Consider the following 16,461-nt stretch of genomic DNA (forward strand, 5'->3'; position numbering starts at 1 on the left):
TGTTGGATTGTTATCTGATTATATTAGTGAACCTACAGGTGAGGATTTGTAGGTAAATTTAATTACATCATAATGTCAGCTAAAATACAGTGACATTTAATTATTGGGTAATAATTAAATGTCACCATAACTAAATGTCACCACTATGCTTTAAGAACTTTTCATAAAGCATATTTAAAATGAGCCCGAAACAGTGAAGCTAATAATAATCTCTCAGTGTGCTGCGAGCACCTTAAATCTAACTTTGCTGTGAGTGTGATGCAGTCATGTTATTTGATATTTTAGTTAAATAAAAAAAATCATGTTTTGATAAAATCTCAGTCCGAGTCACATTTTCACCCAACAGCTAAACGTACAAAACAAGTCCTGAATTTAAATCTGCAGTTCCTGTGGTGTCCACATGAAGCGTGAGTCGATCCCACATTCACAGCCTGCTACAGCAAGCCTTTCAGTTCTGTGTTTATCCCATTTGGTATTACTGTCGGGTCTCCACGTTACCATATAAAGCGCTCTGAGGCAACTGCTGCTGTGACTTGGTGGCATATGAATAAAGTTTATTTATTACCCGGCACTCCACATTATATTTGCTCACTTCGCTGCCTCTTCAGGCGGTCTCACACCCAGAGGGTTGCATAAAGACAGGAAGTAAAAACAGGTGTCAGAGAAACACAGCGAGGCTAACGCTGACCATGGTGAACAAAAACAGCTCATCCAACAAAGACGACAGGAACCATCAGAGAGGAGGAGAAAGGACGCGCGTGTCCTGAGCAGTGATACTTCAAACATAAAGACGAGCAGAGGGAGCAGAAGAAATGAAGGCAGAGTGCTTTGGTTTGAAAAAGAAGGACAAAGAGTGCATTAAACATAAAAGCAGGGACAGCGGCACTCACAGAGACGCCACTCAGAGTACGGACCCAGATCAACACGCGGCCCTTTAAACTCTGAGCGCTCCACGCCATCTTGCGTCCTGAGTTTACCACAAAACACTCGGAAAGTTAAGCATCAAGCTTTAATTTCTAACTTCCTGCTGATGTGTTCACCGCGTCTCTGACCTGAGCCAACCCGAGCTCAAAGCGTGGTCATCAGACTCTTTGTTATCATGTCGCTGAAACCAGTCGAGGGTTTAGAAACGATTTAGTGCCGTGTAGCTGCTGCTGACATCAGGCAGGTGCTGCAAACACCAGAAATCACTTCTGTGGGTGTCTCCTGCACTTCAGCAGAGACGCAGCCGACGTCCGAGCAGAACAACACCCATCCTGCACGGATGACTTCCTGCTGTGGCCGAGGAACAAACAAACTGGGCCTGATGTTCGGCCTGAAATATGAATGCATGTCTGTCTTCTGCTTCACCTGCACATGACTTAATTATGGCGTCTGCCAGTGGCCCATTATTTTAGCACTTCTGTGTACAGTCAGCTGGTTCTTCAGCTCTGCCAGCACTGCTCTTCAGATTCTGAATATCTGATCATCACTGCAGGCTCTTCATGGCCCTGTCATTTACCACAGCTGCAGGCTATTTCTGACCCGCCCACCGCAGTGCGAACAGCTGGATTGGCTCCTCTGGAGGGCTGGCCTCTGAGCACTGACGTTGATAAGCACCACTACAGTATTCATGCAACATTAGAGCTCATCCTCTAATAATCATGAACCTGCCGGTGCTCGAGGAGCGTGTTTCTGTGTTACAGCCGCCATCGTACACCGTCCTCAAACCTCCCAGCCACGCCGCCTCTTTCTAGTAGCAATACCAGCAAAGCCACATCTGGTTGGTTAATATTTTAAACTGTGAGGCGCTCTACTCCAGAGGTGCATTACTAAACATCCTGATAACTGCCCAGTGTGATGTAAACCCTGTGAGCTCTGCGTTATCTGGCTGAGGCGTCATATTTCCCCTGTTCTTGATAAACACATTCATTCTCTCTGAAAAGGAATTATTCATTTTTCTATAAAAGTCATTAAAGGTCAGCAGCTGTGGCAGGGATGAGCTCGTCACACACGGTCACTTAGAAATGGACTTTTTTAATAAAAACATTGGTTAGTTTGGTGTCAGTCAATGAGTGTGTCAATAAATATTGGATGAACCAGGAGGAGGGGCTTACTGAGTCATGTGACTCACCTCAGTTTGTTTTGGGGGAGACGGCGCAAAAGCATGCGTTCCTCTTTCTCGTTTTTGCGTCTGGCCTTCTCGTCACTCGGGCGTCACGCCCACAGAGCCGGTCTGACGTGATTGTGAACCGAGGCGTCTGCAGACACTTGACCCCGCTGTGAGGTGAAAACGGTTCCCGCCTACGCTCCTCTCTTCGTGTCTCTCGTGTTAATTTGAAGCCTCTCTGGTCCGTTTGCCGCTGTAGAACTTGTTCATACTAATTAGCTGCTAGATGAACGCGTACGTTCTGCAGCTCCCCCTGGGGTCTTTTCTGGCATTACAGCGAGGACAGCCCGGTGCCGTGACAGGGACGGGGTCGACTGCTGCCCCCGGCCAAATGTTCACTTAGCGTAGAGACCGCCCCCTCCCGCCGCCCGCCCCCGTCACCACGTACACACAACCAGCCGCAGCACCACTTAACTTCCACATGTTTCCTTCAGCAGTAACAAGTGTTGTTTCAGTCATATTTATCATGCAGCGCAGCACCGGGGCCACGGACACACGTTTTTCACAGTTATACCCCACACTCGGGACATGATCCAGGTCCCTGTAATCACCGGTGGGTTGTGTCTCCGTTTATTCCCCCAGTTTCACTCACTGTAGCTGGGTCATGACCCACGGGTTATCTACCAATCAGAAGGTCAGCGGTTCAATCCCCGGTTCCTCTAGTCCACACGTAGCACCATCCTCAGGGAGCCCATAATTTCACCCAATGCATCGACTGTAATGTGAGCATGTGGGGTGGGCTAGTTCAAAGGTCACTAAACTGTCTGATATTGATTCTCTGACATTGCCAACAATCCCGTGTGCACTGAGCAGTCTGCTGTGATGAGGCGAGAGCTGAGCACGAAGCAGTAAATTCACTGGGCGCTCTCCTCTCTACCCTCGTCCACAGACTGTGGGTAACAGCAAGTCAGGGCACAGGAAACAAGCTTCCTTTGCACAAAACACGACTCAACAACCAGACAATCCCTCCTGCACACGCTCAGCTGCTACTGCAGCTTTTGGAGCCATCCTAAAACTTCAAGGAGCTTCTGCATCACCTCTAAGGTAACCTGTGCCTCTTTCAGACATGCGCTGACGACATGTGAATGTGTGCTTCACGTCTGAATATGCATCCTGATGCTGAGTATTATATTTACTGCAGTTGCATTGATCATAAAATGGGACGGCAGTGACGTTTTTTAGCCACAGACACAAAGAAGTCTTTAAACGGTCTATTTGCACAAAGCTAAGCTGACACAACAGACCAACGTCGACCACTGGCAGGATGTGCTCCTTCGTGTTTTTCATTAATGTAATCATGACAGCTGCTCTCTGATTAACAGGAAACGCATTAAAAGCTGGGAGCAGCGTTTTCTGCAGCACGTCAGCAGGTGAAATATGTTTCATCATGTTTGGTGCCATCTACGCTCAGATGATCTCATTTTGTATCTGTGTATATTTGCATCTTTGTAGCTGGACTGTTGAATTATGAACTCCCAGGAGCTGTGAAATGGGAGATAAACACCGACTTCATGAAGTAGCTCTGCTTTAATTCCCCCGTGCTAATGCAAGAGATAACCCGACGTGGAGCCTCGGGAATGGTTTCTGGAGTGTCGACTACTTTCCTGTGACATCCTCCTTGGGCTGACATAAACCGCCATGACATGTTTCCGTATGTACACTTAGAGCAGTCTTTGAAGCAAGTATAAAGTACATATTAAGAAGCATGTTTAAGGGAGAAAAATATAAAGTCAGAAGAAGCGTAAATAAACTTGACATTTCCACGGGGTATGATGATGGACGAAATCTGAAGTAGGAACCTAGGAATCATTCAGGACAGTCATCGTGTCCTGTAGCTCAGCTAACAAAAACATGAAATTTGGCCAAGCTCCCCTTTAAGGTCTTCTCCTCGTGCAGCTTTGCACCACTTCTGCATTTCAGAAGCTGCCTGAAGAGTCGATCACACGTTAGTGAGGTCCGATCTGAGTCCTGAGGCCGTTTTCTTAAACTGGACGGAGAAGCTCCCGAAGAAGCACTACTGCATTACGGTAGTAAATATTCTGCTTTATTGGCTTGTTGACTTCAGTGGGACCAAAATGACCAACATGTTGTATCCATTAAAACTTCAGACTAGTTACTGACACCACAAACTCAGCAGGTTGAGAGCGCACACGGACGAACTCCTCGTCACCCGTGTTTGAACATCAGCGCTGATTCTACTGTAACATCTGCAGGAGAAGATTCAGCTGAAAGGTAGTGCCATCACCATCACCATCATCATCATAACTTAGATTTGTTTAGTTAGGGCCAACTACAATTTATGAATGAATAACCAACAAGGTCTGAACGTTTTGTGGAAGAGGTGAGTTTTGAGTCCAGTGATGAGGCGTTTTGGAGCTCGGCTGGCTCCAGATCCAGTGGGTGGGGGCCGCCCCACTGAAGGCTCTGTGGATGGGACAGGAAGCAGACCCATGGCAGAGGACTGCGTGTACAGGTGCAGCAGATCAGACAGCTGCTGAGGCCTGGGTCGCTGACGGATTTATAAGTGAGCAGAAGGGTCGTATATGTGATGTGGTGACTTGACCACAAGTCAGTGGAGATCCGTCAGGGTGGGGGTGACGTGACCCCAGAGCTGAGTGCATGTTGGAAACCTGGCAGCTGAGTTCTGGAGCCTCTCCAGGGCTCTGGTGCAAAACCCAAACAGGACCCACTGCAGTAACCACAGTGGGTGGTGAGCAAGTTGAAGGATGGTGTGGGGAACGGTGTCAAAGGCTGAAGGACGAGGATGTGGCCAGAGTCAGCAGTATCCACCCCCCCTGACAGTTTCTGGGGTTTTTGGCCACGCCAACATGATCTTCACCCACAATCAAACCCACTCCTTCCTACAGAGTTTATCCTTTCTCCCCAAATGACACTGAAGCTGAACTGAAGCAACACGGGTCGTAGTGGAAGAAGTTCAGAGGTGTGGAGGGTTTTGGAATCGGGGAAGGTTTTAAAACACGCCTCATGACACTAAAAATATAATGCACCTTAAATGTTCCCTAACATAATTTCTTCTTATTAGCTTTTTTCACATCAGTATTTTTACAGTTCAGTTAATAATAATGTGAGCGTCGCCCTGCCGTGGACGTTCTGCTGTGTTCTTGGCGTCTGGGAGGCGGCTGCAGTTTGTTAGTTAACTCTGTGGGTTTTTATAGGCTCGACTTCCCCAGTGTGAGATGACAGGGCCCATTTCCATCATATTTAGGCCTCACTAATGTAAAGCAGTGACGCGTCATCCGTGTTTATATACAGGCTGTGAGTCAGAGGAACAGCGACACACTGTCACTGTCAAAATAACACAGAACAGCTGTTTTAATGTCATTCTTCCCGACAGCTGGACTGAAATTATATGATGGCTTCCTGTGTTCGTATTAGTGTTTAGGCCACCGTGACCTCCGTCCTTTTCATCCATGTATGCAAAGTTATCAGATGTCTGTGCATCTCTTGGAAAAGATGGACGTTTCTTTTCCAGTATTTGCATGAAACACTTGGAGTGCTGAAAAAGTCATTGTGACCAAAGCAAAGCACCGAGGCTCACGGAGCCTTGTAACGGAGCACGGAGGCAGCAGCGAGTACTGAAACATTAAAGAGTCTGCTGGAGTCTACATGTTTACTACATTATGCAGGAAAATTATGGAAATTAAGGAAAATGCTACTCAATTCCCTGAAACAGCCTTTACAGTAGTGGACATGTCAGTGTGAAGTGTTCCCCTTGGTCGCTCACAGAGATGGTGAAGGTAGGAAAACGTGCTCTAATATTTCAGCGTCTGTTGTGCAATATTTGGGAGGGAAAAAGACAAAGCAGACCTTTGGGTATTAAGCAGGAGCGACGGCCCATCCAGCGCTCTTGAATGACAGACCGTAAGCCTGTTAAACTTTGTCTCTGAATCCATCCGTGACCCTGTAAGAAGATTTACCGCAGCTTTGATCTCCTGTGTTCAGCCTTTTATGCACAGCTCGCTCAAACTTTTGGGAAACCGCCATTGTTTTCATTCCAGAGCAGAAAATAAAAAATGCAGAGAAGAGTATCTCCATCTAAAAGTTGGCTCATTAATAAAGGATGAGAGGCTGCGGGAGGAGGAAGAGTCGACGTGACAGAACAGGAAATCGTTTTAGTATCAGTCGGCCTCAGCCTGACTTTACAGAAACTATTTGTGGTTTCAGAGACAAAATCTCATGAGCCTCAAGTTTCACATCGCAGAAGGCAGATCAACTGTAAATCCACAGGATCCACCAGAACCAGTAGCTACAGTTACACCAATATCAGTCATGTGATATTCATTATATCCTTTATCCAGTCACGTGAAACAGCAGTCATCCTCACAGCTTCCATAGGGAGGGTGAGGACCAGCCAGGCAGAACAGTGAGCAAAGCTTTAAAAGCAGAAGCTTTGGCAGTTTGCAGCTCTGCATCATTCTGATGTGTTTACAAAACGCTGCAATCGTGCCAAAGAGCTCCAGCTCAGACTCTACAGGCCTCAGTTAGCACGCTACAGGTTAAAGTTCACAGCTCGTTTGGAAGGGCTGCAGGAGAAAGCCTCTTCTCTCTGGGAAGAACACGACAGCACGGCTGACGTTTGCAGGTGTTTGTCCATAAAGGATCACAGAGAATCGAGCTGCTGCGACGGTCCAGTCCAGACCTCAGTGTGTGACCCTCAGACAGCCGTGCATCAACTTCAATGAACTGAAGCAACGCTGTGAAGACGTGTGGGTGAAAATCTGTGTCCACGTGAGAGTCATTGAGTAAAACCGTTACTTTAGGTTATTGCTGCTACAGGAGGCTGTACGAGCTGCTGAACGAGCGTCAGTGCATCAGCCACAGCTGAGTCGTGGCTCATTCCCAAAGCTGTGTGACCTCAGGCCCAGTTTGCACACATTAGTCCAGTATAGGCAAACCGACCGCATGATTCAATCTTAGATTGACTTTAAAGATTAAAGCTTCAACGTCCTCCTCTTCCTCTTTCTATAACCACTGCCCCGCTCATCAGCCCGTGTATTCTGATATCTCTTGAAGTTAAAACCGCTTTGAGTTTTTGACATGTCTCTTTAAATGTTTCACAATAAAAGCCTTATTAAGAAAAATATGTGAAACACAGAGAAGCTTTTAATCTGAAACAACCACAGGAAACACTGAGTTTGTAAAAACGGGGTAATTTAAATAAGACGACCAAAGGAAAAGAGGCTGAAAGGAGGCAGCGTGCCAGCTTTCACCCACTTTTAAGGTGGAATGGTTTTTAGATGTTGGTGTGACTCTGACACCTTAAATGTGGCTCTAACCTTCAGTTTGCATTTACTCGATTTCAGTCAGAATAAACTCAATGTGAATATTTTATTTCCTGTCTGAGGGTTGTTCCGGTCCTCACCGTGATCATGTGACACTTCAGACACTGATCCCAGTTTTCCAGACTCGTCGATCTTCAGGCTCAACAGGTTTAAACAAAAGTTTGACTCCTTACATCGAGAGAGAGAGATGGAGGAAGGGGATAATGAGCTGAGATTAAAGGTGTAAACTTACAAGAAATCAATAAAAATGAAGAATCACCAGTAAAGACTCAAAGTCATAAATATGTGAGGGTTACGTGCCGGCCTACAGCAAACCTGGACACTGATCCAGGACCAGTCCTTCGGTCTTTAAATAAGTGAAAAAGCAAATAAACTGAGCTCCTCATGCAGCCACGCTGCTGACACATCTGTCAAAGCGCAGCACTGAAAGCTGAACGTGAGCTCGTTCCCTGAGCTCTATTGTTGAGGCTGCCGGCGATCAGGATGTTTCTGCTTCTCCACCGACGTCGCTGAGCCGAGGCTGGCTGAAAGGAAGCCATCAGAGCACCGACGGCTCAAGCTTCTGAACACTCTTCTGACTTTATTTCCCTCGGACAGACCTCTCTCTCTGTGTGAGCGACATTTCATTCAGGAGCACTTCCTGCAGAGCGAGGATGGCCTGTGAGCGCGTGCTGTCAGCGGATTGGCTGGAAACTAACTGGGACTGAATGATGAGAGAGTTTAACGAGTCACGCTGGAGCTGAAGGACTGACCCAGTTGGTGAGACTCTGAGGCTGCCCCTCAGAGTTATGCCGGGTCACGATCAGTCACATTACTGTTTGGTGATATTGATCATTGTGCATAATTATCCAAACAGGAAGTGAACAAACTGTGAAGCAGAATCAAACTGCATCCTATTAAAGGAGTCATTTGTCCCACAGCTGCCTCTCGAGTGTGCGCTCTGATCCCTGCAAGTGTGACTCAGAGATGTGGTCACATGATCGTGGGCTCAGCCAGTGACGAGCACGTTTACACATGTTCACACCACAGGACGGTAAAGAGGCCATCACACAGACCGTATAGATACAGACACGCAGATAAGAAGTTCACGTCAGCCCCGAGCAGCCTGCCATCGCTCCCTTGCAGATTAAAACAGTAACTGTGAGATTTTCTGGACAGAATTTTAGGCTCAGTGAAGGGGCGGAGCGAGTCAGGGCGCCACGTCTGCTTTTTGACATGGTTTTGTTAGATTGATCACAGTTTGCAGCTCTGCGTGTGAAGCGGCTGCGATGAGGATCAGCACCTCCCAGTCTGACGCCGCTGCTCTAAGACGAGGAGTTCAAGTGTTTGGGGTTCATGAACGAGGGGAGGACGCAGGCTGGGACTAACAGCTGGACCTGCTGGTCTGCCCCCACTTATCACCACCAGCTCTGCTGACTGACCACATCAATGAAATCTGATATGAGCGACACGTTTTCACCCTCAGAGCGTCGTCAAGGCTGAGGCGTCCCGGGCATCTGACCTGGACGCCTCCTGAGTGAGGAGCGTCTGAGAGGGAGCAGCCTTGACTGCTGCCTCCACAGCAGACACCACAACAGGAACCAGTTATTACTAATCATTAACGACTTCACCTGTGCAGGTGATTAAAGCTGTTTAACTGCAGCACTCCTGTGTTTGACACACTACAGGACTAACAGCTGCTTCATCACGCGCACGTGCTCAGCCACTCCTGGCTCCTCAATCAGTCAGGCGTCACGTGACACATAGGCGCCAGCGGAGGCGAGGGTCATTCTGCCCACGCCATCACTGATAACCCTGATCCCAGGTACGGCAACAAATTATACCGAGGAGGCTTCACACAAAATATCAGTGATAAAAATAAAATAAAATAAAATAAATGAAATAGAATAAAAACATTAAAATTAAAGCATTAGCTGCCACGTTTCTCACTCATGAACATTTCAAACACAGTTTGAAGTTCAGCTCCATCCTGAAGCACCTGTGACTCCAACAGGAAGTCCTCAGCCTGCCTCACACACAGGTAAGGGGGGGTTGGGGGTCGTACCTGAGCAGCAGCACTACCCTCCACGCGAGCAGGCAGCCCGCCGCGGACAGCGTCCTCCTCCTCATGCCGGTCAGAGCCTCGCGCTGCTGTCCTCGCGCCTCTGGATGCTTTCAGCACCGCGAACAGCGCTCGCGCTCCAACTGTGCTCACACGGCACGCGGGGGAAAGCTCACGCACATGCCGGAGAAACGGAGCGCGCTCCGCTGGCTCCCATCACCGCGGACAGCGCGCGCAGCTGTGCAGACCCGCTCTGGGCTCGTTCTGTGCCCTCGTGAGGCACTGGGCACCAAGCCCCGCCCCCCGCCCCGGATTGGCGTGAGTGGCAGGCAGCTCAACCAATCGTGTCTGACACCAGGAGCCCGTGAGCTGCAGCCAGAGTGGCGTCTTTACCGCTCTCATCTCCGCCTGCATGTGTATACACCCCCTCCCTCTGCTCCTCCTGCCCTCCTCTTCCTCCCGCCCTCCTCTCCTCTTCCTCCTCCTCTATTCCTCCTGCCCTGGTCCTCCTCTCCACCTCCTCCCCTCTTGTCCTCTTCCTCCTCCTGTCCTCCTCCCCTCCTGCCCTGCTTCTGCTCCTCCTCATCCTGCCCTCCTCCTCTTCTCCTGGCTCCATCTGTCTCTGGTTCCTCGTCTTTCTGCTCTGCTGAGCAGGAGTTTGGAGGACCACATGTGTCTGTGATTGGCGGCTGTGTGGAGCACGGTGCTCCCGTGCACTCCATGGAGGCCATGGTGATAATCCCTCAGTTATGACTTCACGTGTGAAGTTTCAGCTGCAGGAATAATAAACATGATTTTAACATGTGGCGGTATTAAAGTTTTTTTTATTTCCTCATGAGGTCATCAGAGGTTCAGGTGATGTCACGCTTGTAGCGGAGCCTGGGTGGATGAATCTACAGGTGTGCTTTAGGTGTGGCAGACTACTTGGGATGTTGTTGGGAATGGTTTTGTCCTGGATGCTGAACACTGGTAACACCCAGGTTACCTGAGGAGTGGGTGGGAACACTGAAGCCTCAGCTTTGATGGCGGTACCTCCACTCCTCCTCCTCCTGCTGCTGCTGCTTCCATTCATTTCCTGAGCTGACTGAACGACCCAGAACGTGGCTGACTCCTCGCTCTGCGCCGCACGTGCACATGTGACACTGATGGGATGATGAAGGTGCTGAAAGCGAGAACATCTTTCAGGCACTCATCATCATGTTCACACTAATGTGTATGAATTAGACATCAGCGCGGTGACACTTTTAACGCACTCTTTTGACCTGCCCCTTCATCACATGGTCCCTGCCCCCGGTTCTCTCAGCATCTGTGCAGCACCACAGCACGCTTTACCTTCGAGTGAGGGGTCAGAGGCCTCTTCATGCTCACAGGTGAGCCTTTATTCTCCTTTTAGGCTCTAATGACACTGAATTTCCAAACCGAACATGTTTTGTTCAGCATGAAATTATCTTGAGACCATAAACCCATCAGGAACGTGTGCACAGAGCAGTGACTTCATAGACACGGGTTTACGATCCAGCAAGTCGCCTCCTGCTGGTCATTAAGATGATTACAGGGTTGAGGCTTCGCCTTTCAGTGCGTGTGCTACGCTTCTTTTACTTCCAAAAAACTCAACAGCCATGATGGCTGAATCCAGCTCGTGTTTTCACTTCATTCAGTTTGAGAAAGTAAAGGAGAAAAACGCTGTTTTCTTAAAAGATTCTGCTTTTGCACAGCAGAATCACAGTCAGAAACATGGACACGCAAAGCTCACGTCATGTCAGTACCTGGACTGATCCCACTCCACTTTCACCACATCTATCATGGATGACTGCAGCCTGTCAGACACATCCTTTACATCACCAAGAACTTTTTATAGCGTCGCCAGGAGCTCAATAAAAGTCAAATCATTGTGGCTGGAGCCGCCGGCCCCCTCAGAACACCCCCCCCCCGTTCTCATGGTAAACATCCCGAAGGATGCGCAGCGCAGCAGCGAGTCCGTGCAGCTGATTACAGCCAGTGGAAGACCGGACTCTCCGACGATCATGTGATCTCGTCTGAAGCTCTCTCTCTCTCTCTCTCTCTCTCTCTCTCTCTCTCTCACACACACACACACACACACACACACACACACACACACACACACACACACACACACACACACACAGAGCGTGCAGCTCTGTTTCCAGCATATGTCAAATAAAAGACGTCAAATCTTTTTGTTTTTAGGTGTAAATACAAAAATCCTGCTTCTTTACGACCAGAGCAGAGTATGATTTCACATCTACACACCAAACAGAACTACACTAATAATAATAATATTAATAATAATAATAACAATAAGTATTAAATATTTTAACAAGAGAAGCAGGAAGAAGCACACTCTTATTTAAACTCAGCCCACACTGTTACTTCCTGTTTATGTTTTCATAAATCTGTGCTTTTGTTTTGTTTACATATTTGCATACATACATAGAAACATATATGCAGAAGCACATGTGTTCTTTCTTGCACCTTCCAAAAAACATATTTTTGTACCAGTTTTCCATCTGACTCATGTTTCAGAGTATCTACACTGTTGAATGTTATTTTATATTTTGTCATGTATTTTTTTTAAGGCCTCGCTGTGCTTTGAGCCTAATGGAGCACAAACAGCACACGGCGTGACGGAGCTGTGAGATCACTGCTGGTCAGAGCGACCCACTGGTGGTGATAAACAAGAGCTAGAGTCCCCGACTGTCCAGAGTTCACCTGCAGAGCGACATCATGAGTGGATTTTATGGATGGAATATGAAGACATCTTGCTCAGTCAGGCCGGGCAGCTCGTCTTCTGCCGTCCTCCAGTCTGCGTGCTTACAGCAGATTAAATAGCAGAGAAGAGTCTGTCAGCTGTCAGTGAACTCAGTGTGTAAATGGTGAATGTACAGAAACCTGCTCCATATACAGGAACAGCCTGACCAGCCACTGACGGTGTATGATTGGTCCTGCACCACCATGCTGCTTGGTGCAGGAGGATCTCCTGCTATCAGTGGGTCCTCTCAGGTTCCTCTGTGGCAGCAATGCATAACAGCTGACTCTGCATTCAACATGTGCATATATGTTTGTTTTATTAAATAAGGTACACCTGAAATTTTGCCATCCTTTGGTTTTCAATCATTCCGTGCTCGAGGCTCGCCTCTGCCTGAGCGGTTCTAAATCCTCACTGTGCTCATCAGGGTGGTGTTGTGCCACCAATCAGCCATATTACAGTATCACATGAATGATAATCGCTATCCTCTGTGGGCGTATCTGTGAAGGATCGGCCAGAAGTGAAAAGCAGTCACGATCTGTTAGACAGACAAACAGCAAACATCCGGCGCTTCATGCACTCAGTGTGCGCAGAGGTGACCTTCCTCTGAGGGAGGGACGACCCTCATTGAGGCCATTCTCCATCTGACAGTGAAATGTTGAACAAATCGAAGGCTACGCCTCCCGTCTCAAACACACTCCTCTGCCCTGTGGTTTCTCCTCCTTCACCCATCACAGCCCAACATGCTCGCAGCTCTTTATTATTAATGCTCCTCATTAATAAACAGTCATCATGAGCGGTTGCCTCACACATTCAAATAAATAAACGATGTACTATAGTCTGGAAAGACAAACAGCCTTTGAGCGCGTCAAAGCAGGTGGAGCCGCTGCAGGCGATTCTGACTAACCTTAATCTGCCTCTGAAGACATCACAGGCGTCACTTCATCTTTTCGCCTCAGAGCAAATAGAAGGAGACCGACCGGTCGTAGCCGGAGGGCTTCCATTTCCCAAACCTGTCAAAAAGCATCTTCCTAAATTAGAACAATACTATTATTAATTTACAGAGCTGGATCTGCGTACTGAGGGGTTTGCTTAAAAGGTTGTTAATATGAAACAAAAGCTCTTCTGTCGTCCGCATCCGCCAAACATTAAACAACAAAGCAGGATTTTTTTTGTCCCTAAACATAAATCAGCCATGACCACTGAAGCCCCTTTTCCATTAGCTCATAGTACCAGGTGCAGTTTTAGTGCCTGCTCAGGGTTCCAAGTGATCCGAGGGGATCCCAAAATATGACGTCAACAGACTGAAGGCCACCGATTGGCTGTAGGTGGGGCCACTTGATGAGAGCGTCTCATTCATGAAAATCAATCATTTTTTGAAACCCGGGAACGAGAATGGGACACCTGGGAATGCCACAGACATAGCAGCAGGTACATCGTTGCGTCCACGTCCACCTTTGTTGTAGTGTTCATGTCGCACACTAATTACATCACAGGGCACTCAGCCCTGTTGCTATAACGACGAGTTCCATTAGGTGGTACTCGATTGTAATGGAAAACCAGTCGATCCAAGTCGAGTCGTGGCGAGTCGATTATTATGGAAAAGGGGCACATTTATATCTTAGGGGCGACCGTGGCTCAGGGGGGGTTGGGAAGCGCGCCTGTAACTGGAAGGTCGCCGGTTCGATCCCCGGCCTTTCTGTCCTGGTCGTTGTGTCCTTGGGCAAGACACTTTACCCTACCGCCTACTGGTGTTGGCCAGATGGCCGATGGCGTGATATGGCAGCCTCGCCTCTGTCAGTCTGCCCCAGGGCAGCTGTGGCTACAACTGTAGCTTGCCTCTACCAGCGTATGAATGTGAGCGTGAATGAATAATGGCGTTGTAAAGCGCTTTGGGTGCCTTGAAAAGCGCTATATAAATCCATTCCATTATTATGGTAAATGGTAAATGGACTGATTCTTATATAGCGCTTTTCTACTCTCCCGGAGTACTCAAAGCGCTGCATACAACATGCCTCATTCACCCATTCATGCAAGCACTTCTAAACGCAAGTGCAAACTATAACTACATTCACACACATTCACACTCCGATGAATGCATCGGAGGGCAATTTGGGGTTAGTATCTTGCCCAAGGACACTTGACATGCAGACTGGGGAAGCCTAGGATCGAACCACCAACCTTCCGATCAGTAACTGATCTGCTCTACCACCTGAGCCACAGCCACATTATTATTATCTTCATATGGTCGAAAAGTCATTTTTGGGAACATTAGAGACCTTAACCACCTTAATCAAAATGCATTCACGTTTATAACAGACTGTATATAAAGGATGGACGTAACCTCTATGATGTCATCCAGTGCCTCAAGATTATGCATCACTGCCTATTCTAAACCCTATTGGATGACACAGTAATGCTGCATGCAACAGTGACAGATACCCACTAACTGACACTCTCCAAAAATGGAGCTCTCACTTTTTGGAGCTCTTCTCACCTGACAGTTTGCCAGAATCCCTTTGAGGCGGATTGAAAGCCTTATTTCATGGTCTCACCGAACTCCTCCCACACCTGAGTTTTTTCTTCAGCCACCACCTGAGCCACATTTCGCTCACTAACTATACTGGGTAAAACTTAGGATACAGGCAACAAGCCAAGGGGATACTTATGATTGGAGTGGCGTCTATCCCCCCTCCAGGAGTCTGGCTCCAGAGCCCGAGCTGTGCGTTGAGGTGAGCTTGACTATTTCTCAGCCCTGCGTACTAACTCAGCCTCTTTTCATTGTCCCATTTGCTTGCCTCCATAGCTGGGCTGCAGGACTCCAGGGCCTCCGCCCCTGACTACCGCCCAACAGAAATTGCACTCAACACTTACGGCATGCCCTGTGGGTGGTGGGCTTACAGTAGGGTGGGCCCATGCCTCCTCTTCAGGCTTCACCCAGTCGGGCTACGCCTCAGGCACCAGACGCTCTCCCTCGAGCTCCCTCCGCAGACCTGGTTACACCCTGGTAATGCTGTCCTGGTCCCCTGCGTTCCTTCCTCTCAAAGGGGTTCACCCAGGTTCAAATGACCTTATGGGACCCTACCAGGAGCAAAAGAAAAGGCCCCCAACAGCATAGATCCTGGGACACTGAGACACACAATTCCCTCCACCACAGTAAGGTGTCACATCATGGGGGAGATTTTAAGCCTTACAGTTGAAAGTTGCTGCTTGGTGTTTACTTAATTTCTGTTGATATCATTTAAGTTTAGCAGACATGTAGGGCAAACCTCACCGTTGTTTAAAAAATGCAAACACATTTTTATTTTCCAGATGCAAAATGTCCACAGAGACTGCAGAGCAAGAGTGCTGGACCTGAATGTGTTTCTATCTCCATGCTTCTGTCTCATTGCGGTTGGCTGAGCTCATCTGTAGATGGTGTAAAAGCGTCACGGTGGTGCAGTGGTTAATACTGTTGCCTCACACTAAGGAGGGTCTGGATTGAATCTGCAGGATTTGACATCTGTTCACTTTGAACCACAACTAGACTTGAACGACTTGAGAAGAGTTCCACTTTGCAGAGTGACAAACTCATCTCTTCAATCCACTCCTGCTGTGTAAGTATGCTTTTATTGTCAGGCACTCTGTGGGCCCCAAAGTGAGGACATCAGTGGGCTCACTGACTACATAACCTTCTGCTCCATTGTCCCAGCTTGGACTGTCCATTGTTACCCAAATAACAAGAAGTGGGCGACCAAGGACATCAAAGCTCTCCCAAATGACAAGAAGAAGGCTTTCAGAGCAGGCCACAGAGAGGAGGTGAGAATGGTTCAGGGGTTACTGAGGGGCAAGGTCAGAGAGGCTAAGGACAGTTTCAGGAGAAAGCTGGGGTGGAAACCTCAGCAGAGTAGCATGAGAGAGGTGTGGAGTGGCATGAAGACCATCACTGGATTCATGCCAACCAACAGCAGAGGAGCTGGGGGCGGTGAGGACAGAGCTAACAAGTTTTTCAGCATTGCAGGTAATGCTCACCCCTCCTACAGCCTTACCTGTAGTCAGCCTGCAGTCCACAGCCACCCCACTCTCTCCCTCTCCATATGGCACCGTCACCTCCTGTGAAAGTCCAAACAGAGGGTCCCAGTGCTGTGGAGGATGTCACACCTCGTTCCTGTACCAAAGACAGTATGTCCCAGTGGCCCCCAGGATTACAGGCCTGTGGCAC

The 16,461-nt window shown here is 48.2% G+C and overlaps 1 protein-coding gene across 1 annotated transcript in view; it reads right to left on the bottom strand.

The window, feature by feature from the left end:
- The window catches only part of glra3 (glycine receptor, alpha 3), a 52,109-nt gene extending 42,415 nt beyond the window's left edge, over positions 1-9,694 (bottom strand). The window contains exon 1 of the mRNA XM_031745437.2: positions 9,497-9,694. Coding sequence (XP_031601297.1) covers positions 9,497-9,561 — 65 coding nt within the window. The 5' untranslated portion in view covers positions 9,562-9,694. The remainder of the gene's footprint in view (positions 1-9,496) is intronic.
- Positions 9,695-16,461: the final 6,767 nt, after the last annotated feature.

The sequence above is a fragment of the Oreochromis aureus genome, linkage group 6, assembly GCF_013358895.1.
Source record: "Oreochromis aureus strain Israel breed Guangdong linkage group 6, ZZ_aureus, whole genome shotgun sequence".
NCBI classification, from domain to species: domain Eukaryota; kingdom Metazoa; phylum Chordata; class Actinopteri; order Cichliformes; family Cichlidae; genus Oreochromis; species Oreochromis aureus.